This window comes from Bufo bufo, chromosome 11, assembly GCF_905171765.1.
Source record: "Bufo bufo chromosome 11, aBufBuf1.1, whole genome shotgun sequence".
Classification (NCBI taxonomy): Eukaryota; Metazoa; Chordata; class Amphibia; order Anura; family Bufonidae; genus Bufo; species Bufo bufo.
The window spans coordinates 44,778,996-44,795,822 of record NC_053399.1 but is presented as its reverse complement, the minus strand read 5'-3'; the positions used below and the strand labels follow the sequence as shown (position 1 = coordinate 44,795,822).

At 40.7% G+C, this 16,827-nt stretch overlaps 1 protein-coding gene across 1 annotated transcript; it reads right to left on the bottom strand.

Annotated features, from left to right (window-relative positions):
- Positions 1 to 2,710: 2,710 nt before the first annotated feature.
- Positions 2,711 to 5,404, bottom strand: NKX2-1 (NK2 homeobox 1). The gene is made up of 2 exons (XM_040411707.1): positions 4,976 to 5,404; positions 2,711 to 3,438 (listed from the first exon to the last, which is right to left on the bottom strand). Exons 1-2 carry the CDS (start codon positions 5,346 to 5,348, stop codon positions 2,774 to 2,776), a joined length of 1,038 nt encoding a protein of 345 aa, XP_040267641.1. The 5' UTR covers positions 5,349 to 5,404; the 3' UTR covers positions 2,711 to 2,773.
- Positions 5,405 to 16,827: the final 11,423 nt, after the last annotated feature.

Below are 16,827 nucleotides of genomic sequence, written 5' to 3'. Positions count from 1 at the left end.
GATAGATAGATAGATAGATAGATAGAGGCACAGTCACTGCTTATATCTACAGCTCGGCAGATAATTGAGTAGTAGGCAATCACAGGATTAACATTCTTGAAGAATTTTGCATTTACCTCTAAGTTTGCCATTGTGGAGATCAGATCATTAGGAGCACCGAGCCATTCTCCTGTCTGCTTTCTTCCCAGTAGCCAAGGTTACAGTTTCCCTCATAAGGAGGGTTTGGAAGGGCAGCCCAGATGGATGGAGCCAGGCAGAGCTGAGCGAATATTACTGACTACCTGGCAGCCTGATTCCTGGCAGTATCTTTGTGAAATGGAATTGCCCTAACTATTTTAATATTTGTAATTTCGTTTATTTTAATGTCTAGGATGTTTAAATCTGTATTTTGGAATAGTTCTCCCTTTAGACATTAGCAGAAGCCATAGGTGGGGCGACAGGACTGAGACACATCCTGCCCCTCCATGCTTTAACCCCCAGGTTCTGTAGGGTGCAGCATATGTCCATCATAGACACCTGATCCCTCAGCAGTGGAGGGAACATTGGGCACTGAATGCAGAATTGTCCAAGTTGTATAGGGCAGAGGCAGAGGCTGGGGAGCCCCTGGTATTGACTTGCCTGCTGATTGATATGTAAATCCGGCTCCATTTCTTGTTTGCAGGCTCTCCAGCGCCTTAACTGCAGCTCACCTTTCTATGGAGCAGGCAAACAAACTCCGAGCTTAGCGGGCATGGGACAAAATGAAAATTACTTCATTTAATGGCAACCAAATCTTTTGTAAGGGGGATAAGTAGATGTACAAAATAATTATCCCAAAGCCAATAGTATACCATGTCCTTGGATTTAAATGACAAAGATGCTATGTGTGCAGCTTACAACCAGCTACAGATCACACAAATAGTAGATGGATAATAGATAGATATGAGATAGATAGATAGATAGATAGATAGATATGGGATAGATAGAGAGATAGATAGATAGATAGATAGATAGATAGATAGATAGATAGATATGAGATAGATAGATAGATAGATAGATATGAGATAGATAGATAGATAGATAGATAGATAGATAGATAGATATGAGATAGATAGATAGATAGATATGAGATAGAGAGATAGATAGATAGATAGATAGAAATGAGATAGATAGATATGCGATAGATAATAAATAGATATGATATATATATATATATATATAGATCAATAGATAGATCGATAGATATTAGATAGACAGATAGATAATGTGTGTGTGTGTGTATATATATATATATCAGATTTAAAAGAAAGAAAAAAGTATATCTTCAATCTTCATATATTTGTGAAACTGCAGAATATGTAGGGGCTGTATTTAGATTATTAAGATTATGATATTAAATATATTCTGATTATATATATATATATATATATATATATATATATATATAAATTTTACAATATATATAAATAAAGATTATTATATTAGATAGATAAGTATATATATATATATATATATATATATATTCATTCAGGTCACATATATTATATTAGATAGATAATACACGCAAACCCTATGATAGATTTTCCAAAAGAAGTTAAACTTTCCTGTTCATTTTATTTTAGAAATAGCAGGAATTTATTTCTGTCTGCACAATGTCAGGTATACCGTCTCACACCATAAAGGCTAATGCAATTTTCTTGTTTACTTTTTTTTTAATTGATATCATTACATCAAAGTATAAAGAAAAAGAGAACATTTTTATGACAAGAGAAAAAGAAGAAAGGAACAAGGATGTCATGAAATAATCATACACCAGTTTAATCAAAAAATGGTGTCACATAAATCCAGTGGCTTCGACCAGGTCTCATAAATTATCCCTGTGCATGAATACAATCATACTGATCATTTAGCCATAGAAAAAGGGCAGACTAGAGGAGAAAATAGAGTTCAGGTCTACATAGTTATCTGTGTCAAGAACATAAAGGGATTCGTTCAGATTTTTCTATTCAGTAAGTTTTTAAGTTTATGATCTGGCAAGCAAACAATTAAAAAAGTGACCCCCGGGAATAACTGTACTGACCCATAAGCATCAGCAGGTCCTCTCCAGTCCATAGGATCTGTTCATTATTGGTGCAATGATATCATTTTATTCACATTATTCTCTCAATCCAAACAATTGAAAAAAGTATATAGATGAAATAAAAAATAAAAAATAAAATAAATTACTGTTTTTTTGTGTTTGCTGTTTTTTTTTTAATGAGCATCTTTTACATTACTTGGATTTTTTTTATAGCCTATACCTAGAGAAGATAAAACATCGGTAAATTCTGGTGTAGAAATATTTCAAAATTGAAAAAAGGGAGACAAATATTCGTTTAGATTTTGTTTTACAACCAAATTTACAAATGACTAAAAACTAAATATTCCAAATCTCCGACAGAGAGGTTACAATGTCACAAGAAACTAAGAGATAAAATAAAATCGCTCTTCAGTTTAAGAGTGGAGTAACCCCACAATCTTCAGTCAGTGTAGCCCTATATACAAGCAGGTAAGGTGGGAAGGTAGTGTGAAGTCCAAGCCTCCTTTCCATTTGACATTTTGAGTACCATCCATCCAGATTAATAACTATCTCCTCTATCCTTCCCCTTCTCTTTTTGGATTGCTCAGAGAAACCCTCTTATAAATCCATCCCCCCCTAAAGTACTGCTTTTTTTCTTGCTTTTTTTCCATCTTTTTTTTTTTTTTTTTAAGAGAGGAGAAGGGTTGCATGGGGACAGAAGGACCTGGGTTGTATTCACCATGTCCTACCATATAGTAAGGTAGAGCAGGACATGGCTGTACCATAGTCAGAACTGGAACTATTTAGGTGAGAAAGGTTGGTAACCTGGCTCTGGAGGCTTGATGGGCTGCTGGAGTGCTGACCCATGTCTGGAGACTGGCCTGCACTGTTTGTTTGGTGGCTCTGATGTTGCCCCAAGCCATTGGAGGTGACTGTGAGAGCTGTGGCTGACTGCTGCTGGTGGTTCTGAAGAGCAGTTGTTGAGGTATTAGAACCTGCCTGGCATGGCTTGCCATCCTTAACCAACACTGGAACTGCTACCCGTCTTGGAGATTGCTGCTGCTGACAAGAACTGTTGTCCTGTTGCATCTGCTGTTGTGCTGCCTTGTCCTTGGCTTGTCTCTTCATCTTGTAGCGGTGGTTCTGGAACCAGATCTTCACCTGGGTTGGAGTCAAATGGATCATACTGGCCAAATGTTCCCTCTCTGGAGCAGATAGGTATTTTTGTTGCTTGAATCTCCTTTCCAGTTCGTACACTTGGGCCTGAGAAAACAACACCCTACGTTTTCTTCTCGGGGTGCTCTGAAGTGGGGCCATACTCTTACCCATATCTCCTAATGATCCCATATTGCCAAGACCTCCCATATTCATTCCATTGGAGGGACCCATGAAACGGGAGACTAAAAAAGAGAAGAATATAGTAGGACACAAGATGAGAATTGTATAAATAAAACACAAGGCTAGATGCAATAATAAAATACATAACAAAATGTGCCTTTATATATATATATATTCACATAAAACACTAGGCTAGATGCAATAATAAAATACATAAAAAAATGTGCCTTTATATTACACACACACACACACACACACACACATTATATATATATATATATATATATATATATATATATATATATATATATATACACATAAAACACTAGGCTAGATGCAATAATAATAAATAGCACAATATGCCTTTATATTATACACAAAAACAGTAGGCTAGATGCAATAATAAAATACATAAAATATGCCTTTATATCACACACACAGACTCACACATATAGGCAGCATATAAAAACACTAAGCTGGATGTAATAATAATAATCATCATCATAAATTGCACATACACATTAAACAGTAGGCTAGATAAAATAATAAAATACATAAAATATGCGTTTATATCACACACACACACATATATTTTACATATAAAACAGTAGGCTAGATGCAATAATAAAATACATAACACAATATGCCTTTATATGATTGATTGATTGATAGATAGATAGATAGATAGATATGAAATAGATATGAGATAGATAGATAGATAGATAGATATGAGAGATAGATAGATAGATAGATAGAGAGACAGATATGAAATAGATATTAGATAGATTGAAATATAGATATGAGACAGATAGATAGATAGATATGAGATAGATTACAAACCATGCACAATATTATACAAAATTATACACTAGTAATAATCATATTAATTAAAATCTATGCTGCAGCTAATAATATAAAATCACAAGGACATTATTGCTGAAGTTTTCCAGGCATTTGTAGGCTGCAGGTCTCCCAGAGCGGATTGACTGTAGCTAGCTTTATTGCTGTTTTGTTCTACTACTATTATACTACTATAGTTATAGTTTAGTAGTTTAGGGTGTTTTTTTATTTAATTTCTTTTTTTTTATGCTATGCTGAATTTAACACAGCTCTTGGGAAAATTGGAAAACTTTTTATGGACAGTGCAGAAGAGAACTGTTATGAAATGTGAGTGTGAAGGAAAAGTGTCCTAGTACACACCTCATCTAACATATACGGAAACCTAACAAATCGCCTTACATTACATACAAATGTCAGATAAAGATAGATATGAGACAGATATTAAAGTTTTACTATCTATTCTATATACCGTGCGTTAGTACTATATATATAGTTTTACATTACATCTATAAATAGTATATATATAGTTATTGCTTTTATCAGTTGTACAGATGAATGTATATGTGTGTGTATATATAGCTATTATAGTTTTACATTATATCTATAATATTTATATATTGAATGATGGCTCCCATAGATTTTTATATATCCTGTTTGTATAGAGATATATATGGTGTAATAATAAAAACATCTTGAAGTTTAAATATATATTTATATATTTGTATGTAATATAATATAAGAAAAAGTGTTGGTACTTACTTGTGGAAAATCTTGGATCTGGGTTGGTTCCATACCATCCAGTAGCGGAACTATTCCTCATGGTCTCCTGATAAGGTGGCAGCTCGGTCATATTGCCCAAGTTGCCCAGGTTGCCATTGCAGTAGCCCCCCATGGTGGTGTGGGAGAGCTGGGGAACCCCTGCAGCTGTCATGTGGTAGGCAGCACTGACTGGTCCATTGTGGCCCATAGCATGTTGCTGCATAGTAGACTGAGACACCTGAGATTGCCTGTAGGCAGCCAGGGGAGCCCCTAAGCCAGTGCCCTCCATAGCCACCTTCTTGTAGCTCTCCTCCAGAGGACTCAAGATATCAGACACTGAGAAGGGAGTAGTGTGCTTGGGACTCATCGACATGTTTCTGAGGCTGGGAGAAAAAAAGAAAGAGATCTCTCCCTCTCTCTCTCCCTTTTTTTTTCCTCTTTTTTTTTTTTGCCAAATCTTGTGGTGCTGTTGCCGTAGCGCCGGGCTCTTGTTGGGTGTACACGTAAAGTCCGCCTTAATTGGGCTGAGTGCAGCTTCAGAGGTTTCTTTGCGTTTGTTTTAGACAGGAGCCAGGTTTTAGGCAGCAGAGGAGGAGCCAGCAGTGATCCAGACAATACAGCTGAGCCTGCGCTTCTAATGAGCCTGCTGATCGCAAGAGCAAGGAGAGCACCTATACCGCACCCCTCCAGCCTGTACATGGGCACCTATACTGCACCCCTCCAGCCTGTACATGGGCACCTATACTGCACCCCTCCAGCCTGTACATGGGCACCTATACTGCACCCCTCCAGCCTGTACATGTGCACCTATACTGCACCCCTCCAGCCTGTACATGGGCACCTATACTGCACCCCTCCAGCCTGTACATGTGCACCTATACTGCACCCCTCCAGCCTGTACATGTGCACCTATACTGCACCCCTCCAGCCTGTACATGTGCACCTATACTGCACCCCTCCAGCCTGTACATGTGCACCTATACTGTACCCCTCCAGCCTGTACATGTGCACCTATACTGCACCCCTCCAGCCTGTACATGTGCACCTATACTGCACCCCTCCAGCCTGTACATGTGCACCTATACTGCACCCCTCCAGCCTGTACATGTGCACCTATACTGCACCCCTCCAGCCTGTACATGTGCACCTATACTGCACCCCTCCAGCCTGTACATGTGCACCTATACTGCACCCCTCCAGCCTGTACATGTGCACCTATACTGCACCCCTCCAGCCTGTACATGTGCACCTATACTGTACCCCTCCAGCCTGTACATGTGCACCTATACTGCACCCCTCCAGCCTGTACATGTGCACCTATACTGCACCCCTCCAGCCTGTACATGTGCACCTATACTGCACCCCTCCAGCCTGTACATGGGCACCTATACTGCACCCCTCCAGCCTGTACATGTGCACCTATACTGCACCCCTCCAGCCTGTACATGTGCACCTATACTGCACCCCTCCAGCCTGTACATGTGCACCTATACTGCACCCCTCCAGCCTGTACATGTGCACCTATACTGCACCCCTCCAGCCTGTACATGTGCACCTATACTGCACCCCTCCAGCCTGTACATGTGCACCTATACTGCACCCCTCCAGCCTGTACATGTGCACCTATACTGCACCCCTCCAGCCTGTACATGTGCACCTATACTGCACCCCTCCAGCCTGTACATGGGCACCTATACTGCACCCCTCCAGCCTGTACATGGGCACCTATACTGCACCCCTCCAGCCTGTACATGGGCACCTATACTGCACCCCTCCAGCCTGTACATGTGCACCTATACTGCACCCCTCCAGCCTGTACATGTGCACCTATACTGTACCCCTCCAGCCTGTACATGTGCACCTATACTGCACCCCTCCAGCCTGTACATGTGCACCTATACTGCACCCCTCCAGCCTGTACATGTGCACCTATACTGCACCCCTCCAGCCTGTACATGGGCACCTATACTGCACCCCTCCAGCCTGTACATGTGCACCTATACTGCACCCCTCCAGCCTGTACATGTGCACCTATACTGCACCCCTCCAGCCTGTACATGTGCACCTATACTGCACCCCTCCAGCCTGTACATGTGCACCTATACTGTACCCCTCCAGCCTGTACATGTGCACCTATACTGCACCCCTCCAGCCTGTACATGTGCACCTATACTGCACCCCTCCAGCCTGTACATGTGCACCTATACTGCACCCCTCCAGCCTGTACATGTGCACCTATACTGTACCCCTCCAGCCTGTACATGTGCACCTATACTGCACCCCTCCAGCCTGTACATGTGCACCTATACTGCACCCCTCCAGCCTGTACATGTGCACCTATACTGCACCCCTCCAGCCTGTACATGTGCACCTATACTGCACCCCTCCAGCCTGTACATGTGCACCTATACTGTACCCCTCCAGCCTGTACATGTGCACCTATACTGCACCCCTCCAGCCTGTACATGTGCACCTATACTGCACCCCTCCAGCCTGTACATGTGCACCTATACTGCACCCCTCCAGCCTGTACATGTGCACCTATACTGCACCCCTCCAGCCTGTACATGTGCACCTATACTGTACCCCTCCAGCCTGTACATGTGCACCTATACTGTACCCCTCCAGCCTGTACATGTGCACCTATACTGCACCCCTCCAGCCTGTACATGTGCACCTATACTGCACCCCTCCAGCCTGTACATGGGCACCTATACTGCACCCCTCCAGCCTGTACATGTGCACCTATACTGCACCCCTCCAGCCTGTACATGTGCACCTATACTGCACCCCTCCAGCCTGTACATGGGCACCTATACTGCACCCCTCCAGCCTGTACATGTGCACCTATACTGCACCCCTCCAGCCTGTACATGTGCACCTATACTGCACCCCTCCAACCTGTACATGGGCACCTATACTGCACCCCTCTAGCCTGTACATGTGCACCTATACTGCACCCCTCCAGCCTGTACATTTGCACCTATACTGCACCCCTACATGTGCACCTATACTGCACCCCTCCAGCCTGTACATGTGCACCAATACTGCACCCCTCCAACCTGTAAATGTGCACCTATACTGCACCCCTCCAGCCTGTACATGTGCACCTATACTGCACCCCTCCAGCCTGTACATGTACATCTATACTGCACCCCTCCAGCCTGTACATGTGCACCTATACACCCCACTGCACTCCTCCAGCCTGTACATGTGCACCTATACTGCACCCCTACATGTGCACCTATACTGCACCCCTCCAGCCAGTATATGTGCACCTATACTGCACCCCTCCAGCCTGTACATGTACATCTATACTGCACCCCTCCAACATGTACATGTGCACCTATACACCCCACTGCACCCCTCCAGCCTGTACATGTGCACCTATACTGCAACCCTCCAGCCTGTACATGTGCACCTATACTGCACCCCTCCAGCCTGTACATGTGCACCTATACTGCACCCCTCCAGCCTGTACATGTGCACCTATACTGCACCCCTCCAGCCTGTACATGTGCACCTATAATGCACCCCTCCAGCCTGTATATGTGCACCTATACTGCACCCCTCCAGCCTGTACATGTGCACCTATACTGCACCCCTCCAGCCTGTACATGTGCACCTATACTGCACCCCTCCAGCCTGTACATGTGCACCTATACTGCACCCCTCCAGCCTGTACATGTGCACCTATACTGCACCCCTCCAGCCTGTACATGTGCACCTATACTGCATTCCTCCAGCCTGTACATGTGCACCTATACTGCACCCCTCCAGCCTGTACATGTGCACCTATACTGCACCCCTCCAGCCTGTACATGTGCACCTATACTGCACCCCTCCAGCCTGTACATGTGCACCTATACTGCACCCCTCCAGCCTGTACATGTGCACCTATACTGCACCCCTCCAGCCTGTACATGTGCACCTATACTGCACCCCTCCAGCCTGTACATGTGCACCTATACTGTACCCCTCCAGCCTGTACATGTGCACCTATACTGCACCCCTCCAGCCTGTACATGTGCACCTATACTGCACCCCTCCAGCCTGTACATGTGCACCTATACTGCATTCCTCCAGCCTGTACATGTGCACCTATACTGCACCCCTCCAGCTTGTACATGGGCACCTATACTGCACCCCTCCAGCCTGTACATGTGCACCTATACTGCATTCCTCCAGCCTGTACATGTGCACCTATACTGCACCCCTCCAGCCTGTACATGTGCACCTATACTGCACCCCTCCAGCCTGTACATGTGCACCTATACTGCACCCCTCCAACCTGTACATGTGCACCTATACTGCACCCCTCCAGCCTGTACATGTGCACCTATACTGCACCCCTCCAACCTGTACATGTGCACCTATACACCCCACTGCACTCCTCCAGCCTGTACATGTGCACCTATACTGCACCCCTCCAGCCTGTACATGTGCACCTATACTGCACCCCTCCAGCCTGTACATGTGCACCTATACTGCACCCCTCCAGTCTATTTATACAAGTACATCTGTACACCTAACTGCGCCCTTCTAGTCTATACATATAAAGTACTTCTATACACCCATCTGACCCTCACCAACATATATATATATATATATATATATATATATACTTTATATACGAAATGCATCTATATACCTGACTGCACCTCTCCAGTCTATACAAAGTATACATGTACACTCCAACTGCACTCCACCAATCTATACATACAAGGTCCGTCTATACATACGAATTACACCTATATACCCGACTGTACCCCTCTAATCTATAAAAAGTACACCTATACATCCAACTACACCCCTCCAATCAATGCATACAAAGCACTTCTATACACTTGGCTGCACCCCTCCGGTCTATACATAAAAAGTCCATCTATATACCTAATTGCACCCTTCAATCTTTACATACAAGGTCCATCTATACACCCCACTGCACCCCTCCAATACATATAAATTACATCTATACATCTGTTTTCCTCCAATTAATATACACATATGACACCAATATACCTAACTGCACTCCTCCAGTCCATAAATACAAATTACTCCTATACCCCCAACTGCTCTCTTCATAAATTCATACATATAAAGTACATCTATATACCCCACTGCACCCCTGCAATGTATACATACAAAGTACGTCTATACAGCAGACTGAACTCCTCTGCCCTATACATACAAATTATACCTATAGACTCAACTACACCCCCAATCTATACATACAAAGTACATCTATATACCCCACTGCTCCAATCTGTACACACAAAGTATACCTATACACCCAGCTGTACCCTCCAATCTATACATATAAATTACATCTATATATGGGGCTGCACCCCTCCAATCTATACATACAGGTCCCATAGTCTATTTATCTATGGTGTTGTCATATTATATAGCATATATTTCCTGCGTCTTTTGCCTTTTTCATGAATCTATCTATCTATCTATCTATCTATCTATCTATCTGTCTTTCTTCTAGATACATATCTATCTAGCCAGTTTACAAACAAAATGAACATTGGACAAGAGACAGAAGCATGTTGATTTGAGGATTTTCCCAAATCCCAGTATGTGCCAGTATTTCCCAGCAGGTTAAATAAATGTGTCCTAGTGGTCTGTACAGTGAACACTGAGGGTTATTATGTGTATATATGTGCAGAATCTATCTATCCATCTATCTATCTATCTATGTATCTATCCATCTTCTATCTATCTATCATCTATCTATCTATCTATTATCTCTATCTATCTCATATCTATTATCTATCTATCTATCTATCTATCTATCTATCTATCTATCTATCTCTCTCTCTCTCTCTCTCTCATATCTATCTATCTATCTATCTATCTATCTATATCTATCTATCTATCTCATATCTATCTATCTATCTATCTATCTATCTCATATCTATCTATCTCATATCTATCTATCTATCTATCTATCTATCTATCTATTATCTATCTATCTATCTATCTATCTATCTATCTATCTATCTATCTCATATCTATTATCTATCTATCTATCTATCTATCTATCTATCTATCTATCTATCTATCTCTCTCTCTCTCTCTCATATCTATCTATCTATCTATCTATCTATCTATCTATCTATCTATATCTATCTATCTCATATCTATCTATCTATCTATCTATCTATCTATCTCATATCTATCTATCTATCTATCTATCTCATATCTATCTATCTCATATCTATCTATCTATCTATCTATCTCATATCTATCTATCTCATATCTATCTATCTATCTATCTATCTATCTATCTATCTATCTCATATCTATCTATCTATCTATCTATCTATCTCATATCTATCTATCTATCTATCTATCTATCTATCTATCTCATATCTATCTATCTATCTATCTCTCTATCTATCTATCTATCTATCTATCTATCTATCTATCTATCACTTTCTCTCTCTCTCTATCTCTCTCTCTCTCTCTCTCTCTCTCTCTTTCTCTCTCTCTCAGTCTGTCCCAGCTCACATGTCCTCAGTGTCTCCACCACTTCCATCTGAAGGATCTGGATAGGAGAGATATTGCTCCAGGTCACATCGTCTGGATGTAATCTAATAAAATCTGCTATTAAGAGCCGCACAGCAGAGGTGGTGCAGTTAACCCAATGACTTTGGAGCATTTTAGAAGTATTTAGTAATTGCTCTTGTGAATGTGTTTATACTATGCTGGCTCATACTTAAAAATGCAAAAGTGCACTTGGTGCCCAGGAAGAACTAAATATCTTTGTGTAGAGTGCTGGTATAAATGGCCGCCGCTTTGTGCTGCTGCCGCATTTTCCTACATGAGGATCATTGGCTTCAATTGGGAAGCTCTTGTTCTCCAGGAGGAAGGAGCCGCTCAGGGAAAGTGGGGTTTTCTCTATCACATCCTCAAGTACAACCCCGGGATTGATTGTGCTTCAAATCACCGCAAGAGGTGAGCTTTCCACACACATACTTCATGACGAGGATCAGGTCGCTGCCCTCCTCCTAGCCCATCAATCCGGCGGAGAGCGACCTCCTATGTACTCATGTAGCAGAGCTGAGTTTGTCAGGAGGTGACAGCTGAGTCTCAGTCCGGCACAGCTCATGTCAGATTTGAAGGTTTTGTAAAAGATTGCGACCTCAAATAGATGAACAACAACTTCAACACTGCTACATCCGCACCACAACCGCAGCCTACATACAATGGGCATAGAGGCTGTAATCTGTCCCACCTCTGTCCGCCTGTCCCTGGCCATATGTCCGTCCTGTGAACACCTGGCTTAGTGGGTGAAAAGCAGAGGTGGAGATGCACTTTAGATTGCCAGCTGTAGTGTGATGGCTGCAGATATGAAGGTACCTGGTCAGGGAGGTGACTGGGGATGTGGCAGGGGCCCCGGGGAAGGGAGGTCTGGGGACCTCAAGGAGCCCCCAAGTCTGTGTGCAGGTGGCTGGCCTCAGGGTGACCTACAGAGACTACAGGTCGGTACACCGAGCCTATCTAATATCTATCTAATATCTGTCTATCTATCTATCTATCTATCTATCTATCTATCTATCTAATATCTATCTATCTATCTATCTATCTATCTATCTATCTCATATCTATCTATCTATCTATCTATCTATCTATCTATCTATCTATCTATCTATCTAATATCTATCTATCTATATAATCTATCATCTATCTATCTCATATCTATCTATCTATCTATCTATCTATCTATCTATCTATCTAATATCTATCATCTAATATCTATCTATTATCTATCTATCTATCTATCTATCTATCTATCTATCTATCTATCTATCTAATATCTATCATCTAATATCTATCTATCTATCTATCTATCTATCTATTATCTATCTCTATCTGTCTATCTATCTAATATCTATCTATCTAATATCTGTCTATCTATCTATCTATCTATCTATCTATCTCATATCTATCTATCATCTATCTCTCATATCTATCAATCTATCTATCTATCTATCTATCTATCTATCTATCCCATATCTATCTATCTATCTATCTATCTATCTATCTATCTATCTATCTATCTATCTATCTATCTAACATCTATCTATCTAATGTCTGTCTGTCCTTATATCATCACTTTTATGTTTATGTCATTTACTATATTTTATATCTCACATATACACACTGGTAAAATTTTTGTTAATTTAATTACTGATCTGTTTTTTGTTATTATGGATTTTTTTTTACCTACAATGAAACATACTGTACAATAGATGTGGTAGAGCTGTGTTATCTATTCAATATGCTTCTTTCTATCTATTATCTATCTATTGAGCGATCATCTTTATCTAATCTATCTGGTATCTTTCCATCTAATATATACCCTTCTATTTGTCTATCTATCTATCTATCTATCTATCTATCTAATATTTATCTATCTATCGATCATCTCTAATCTATCTGGTATCTTTCCATGTAATATATACCTATTTGTCTATATGTCCAGGTTGTGTAGGTTACATGTGGACCCCATAGAGCTGGACGGTCAGGTTTCAGGGCTGCGGCCACAAGCCTCACATCCATCACCAAATCTGTTCCAGTTTTTGTATCTTAGATATTTCTCGTCTTTACATTTTATTTGATGTGGGACATGAAGAAACCGGGATTATTCCTTCAAGTCAGAAAAGGAGGAATCTTTCTCCTCTGCCTTGGATCAATCACACTTTGTACTGTTTGAAGAGAAAGTTGAGTTTTCCATAGACCCAGTGGGTTGTGGATCTGCGGTGACTGGGGGCACTTGTAAATGGAGGGTACGAGTGGGCATGCACAGGGGGCATACACAGGGGCTCCTGACTGAGACACCTAATTAGTGCAACATATAGCAATATATCAATATTAAACCACCTGAGCAATAATCGCGATAGAACAAGAGTGGGCGACATTGTCTGGCTAAAGAATCCCCCCAGGATCATTTGTAGACTAACAATCCAATGGAATCTGTAGACTTATTGTACATAACTTCTACACGGTGCAGACTGTCCCATATACAATATAATGATGAGATATTAACTGCTGGCTCTGCTTCCCCCTCTTATATTGTAGGATCCGGAGTGCAGGGAATTGTGGATGGGTTTTGTTATTTATTTATTTTTCCACCTAGTTGTTGTTTGTTTGTGGCTTGCTGTGTGTCCTCCCTCCCAGATCTCCATTCCCCTTGTGTTAGGGGTGGTATTTGTACTGTAGTTTTCTTCAGTAGGTCCTGACCCCACTCCTTCCACACTCAAGCTGCAGTGGAGAACTTTGTCCTCCTCCTGGTGCCAAGAAGAGAATCACCCCTCCTCCCCCCCCCCAGACAAACAAGGCAGCAGAAACAAGCAGGAGACTGGGAATGCACTGATACATTGTTGCACCTAGCAAGTATGTAGGAAATGATGGCATAAAGTGTATCTCTAGAGTTAAGATTTAGACAGAAGAAATGTAGTAAATGGTAGGGTCAGGTGGTTGGCATTCATAGAAGACATAGGTCTTAGGGCTTATTTTCCTACCGTGTCCATTCCGTTGTGGGCCATATGCAGAAACATTCATTTCAATGGGTCCGCTAAAAAAAACGGAAGTTACTCCGTTTGCATTCTGTTTCCGTATGTCTGTTCCGCAGACAAATAGAACGTGTCCTATTATTTTCCGCATTACGGACAAGGATAGGACGGTTCTATTAGGGGCCGGCTGTTCCACAAAATGCGGAATGCACACGGACGTCATCCGTATTTTTGGCGGACCGCAAAATACATACGGTCATGTGCATGAGCCCTTATACAAAAGGGGGACAGAAACCATCCCTGTATTACAGCACAGTACCTGAGCATAGTTTTTTTTTAAATTCAGCTCCTGTTTATTGTTACCACTACCGACCTGGAATTTTAATCCTTCAAGCTATTTTTTTTTTCAATGAAACATTAATTGAGTATTGTTATAGATAGATAGATAGATACAGATATACAGACAGTCATATACACAGGCAGACACATAAAGATATACACAAAGGTACACACATAGATAGATAGATATGACAGCCAAATATACATGGCAGCCATAAACATGTACTAAAGCCTTTTTAACAATAATACTGTATATAAACTTATTTACTGTGTGTTTATACCTCTATATAGAAATATATTCATTCACATCTGCATTATGCATCATTTCCTTTAAATTATGCTACTCTGTTCCATTACTTAGGGAAGATGGAGATGATTTATTCTTGAAAAAAATTCATTATAAATTGAAATTTAGAAATCAGCTGATAGGGACCAATAGACAATACTATTTGAAATTTATAAGGTTCAATGTGCCCCAATATATCACGCCTGCACCATTTTTAGTTTGTGCCAAATTTATGATTTGCATTGTTAAAATTGTCTAAATCTCTAGGGGGTGAAAAGAAAAAGCGACATAATGTGCCACAGAGCCTTATATTATCAGATTGTTATACCACCTTGAAGCTGGCCTAGTTTTTATACAAAACGTGCCCCAAAAACTGTCCAAGATGGCAACTAAATAAATTGTAAAGTAGGAGCAGAGAAAAATATAAGGCAATAGTTGTCTAAAAATAAGCCTTGTGTCTAGCATGTCGTAAATAAAAGAAAATGGTGTCAGATACATTTCATATATTTGGCGCAGAAAGTGTGCACCGCAAATAATGGTGCAATTCAAGAAATAATCCAGGCACAGCGGATACATGTATGACATCCTATAGGCAGTAATATATAAAAAAAATTCTTGTTTCATGTAATAAATATATTTTTCTTATTAGAATTATGTAATAAAATATCAGCGTGGAAAAATCTGTGTAATAACCAGCCAACAATAGTTTAAGAAAAACCTACCAATAGTAACTCTGGTCATCATCAATAATGACAAAGGATAGGAAACAAACACAGAGATTTAATTTTTTTAATTTTTTTAAATAAATAATATTGATTATTGTTGATGGTTATTAACAGTTTATGCATATATGTTATTGTAATGCCCATTGAATGTATGCCAATATCAAACATGCCCACCAGTGTAACTTTATGAATAGTTGCTTTGTTTGTGGAGAGTACTGGATTTACATTTCAGGATCCTGCAGACATAAAATGCCTGGTGCTTTACATCCCTCCCATTAACAAAAACCCACTAAAATACAAAAAAATAAAAAAACAAAAACCATATACAGTTTATCTGAAATTTAAACAAGAACCATCAAAGTCACAACTTATTTGTAAAGGTAGTGAATGGAGATTAGTGCACCAACAAACATAGTTTCTGAATATACAGTATGCTAGAGGAAGGAAGATGTCAGCACCAGCATAGTAGGGATTCTTTACAGTAAGAGCTGTGAGACTAAAGATCTTTCTGCTAAAGGTTGGTTCATTCATTAAAATCGTTTCTTTTATTGTAAGGGCTGATTCACACACAATCCAAAAAAAGGGACTGACTGCATCATAAATCATTATGATGCAGTCAAGTTCAAGTCAGGGAAGCCGCGTTGAGTCTAGGTGATGCAGCCGACACCTGACTCTTGTTTTCCGGACAGACCGTACCTTCCCTGACTTGAACTGACAGCACCATGATGATTTATGATACAGTCAGTTCCTTTTTGATTACGGATTTTATTGTACTGTACTCACATCATCATGTGAGCCCAGTACAGTAGAGCCACCATCAGATAAGTACAGAGTATCATAAATCACTATGATGCAGTCAGCTCAGCTCAGGTGTGTGAATCAGTCCTAAAGGTGACCATACAATTTATAGATAACTGTTCGCCAAATCTGCTGATTATGATGGGACTGCTTATGTGGGTGTCCCAACTCCACCAA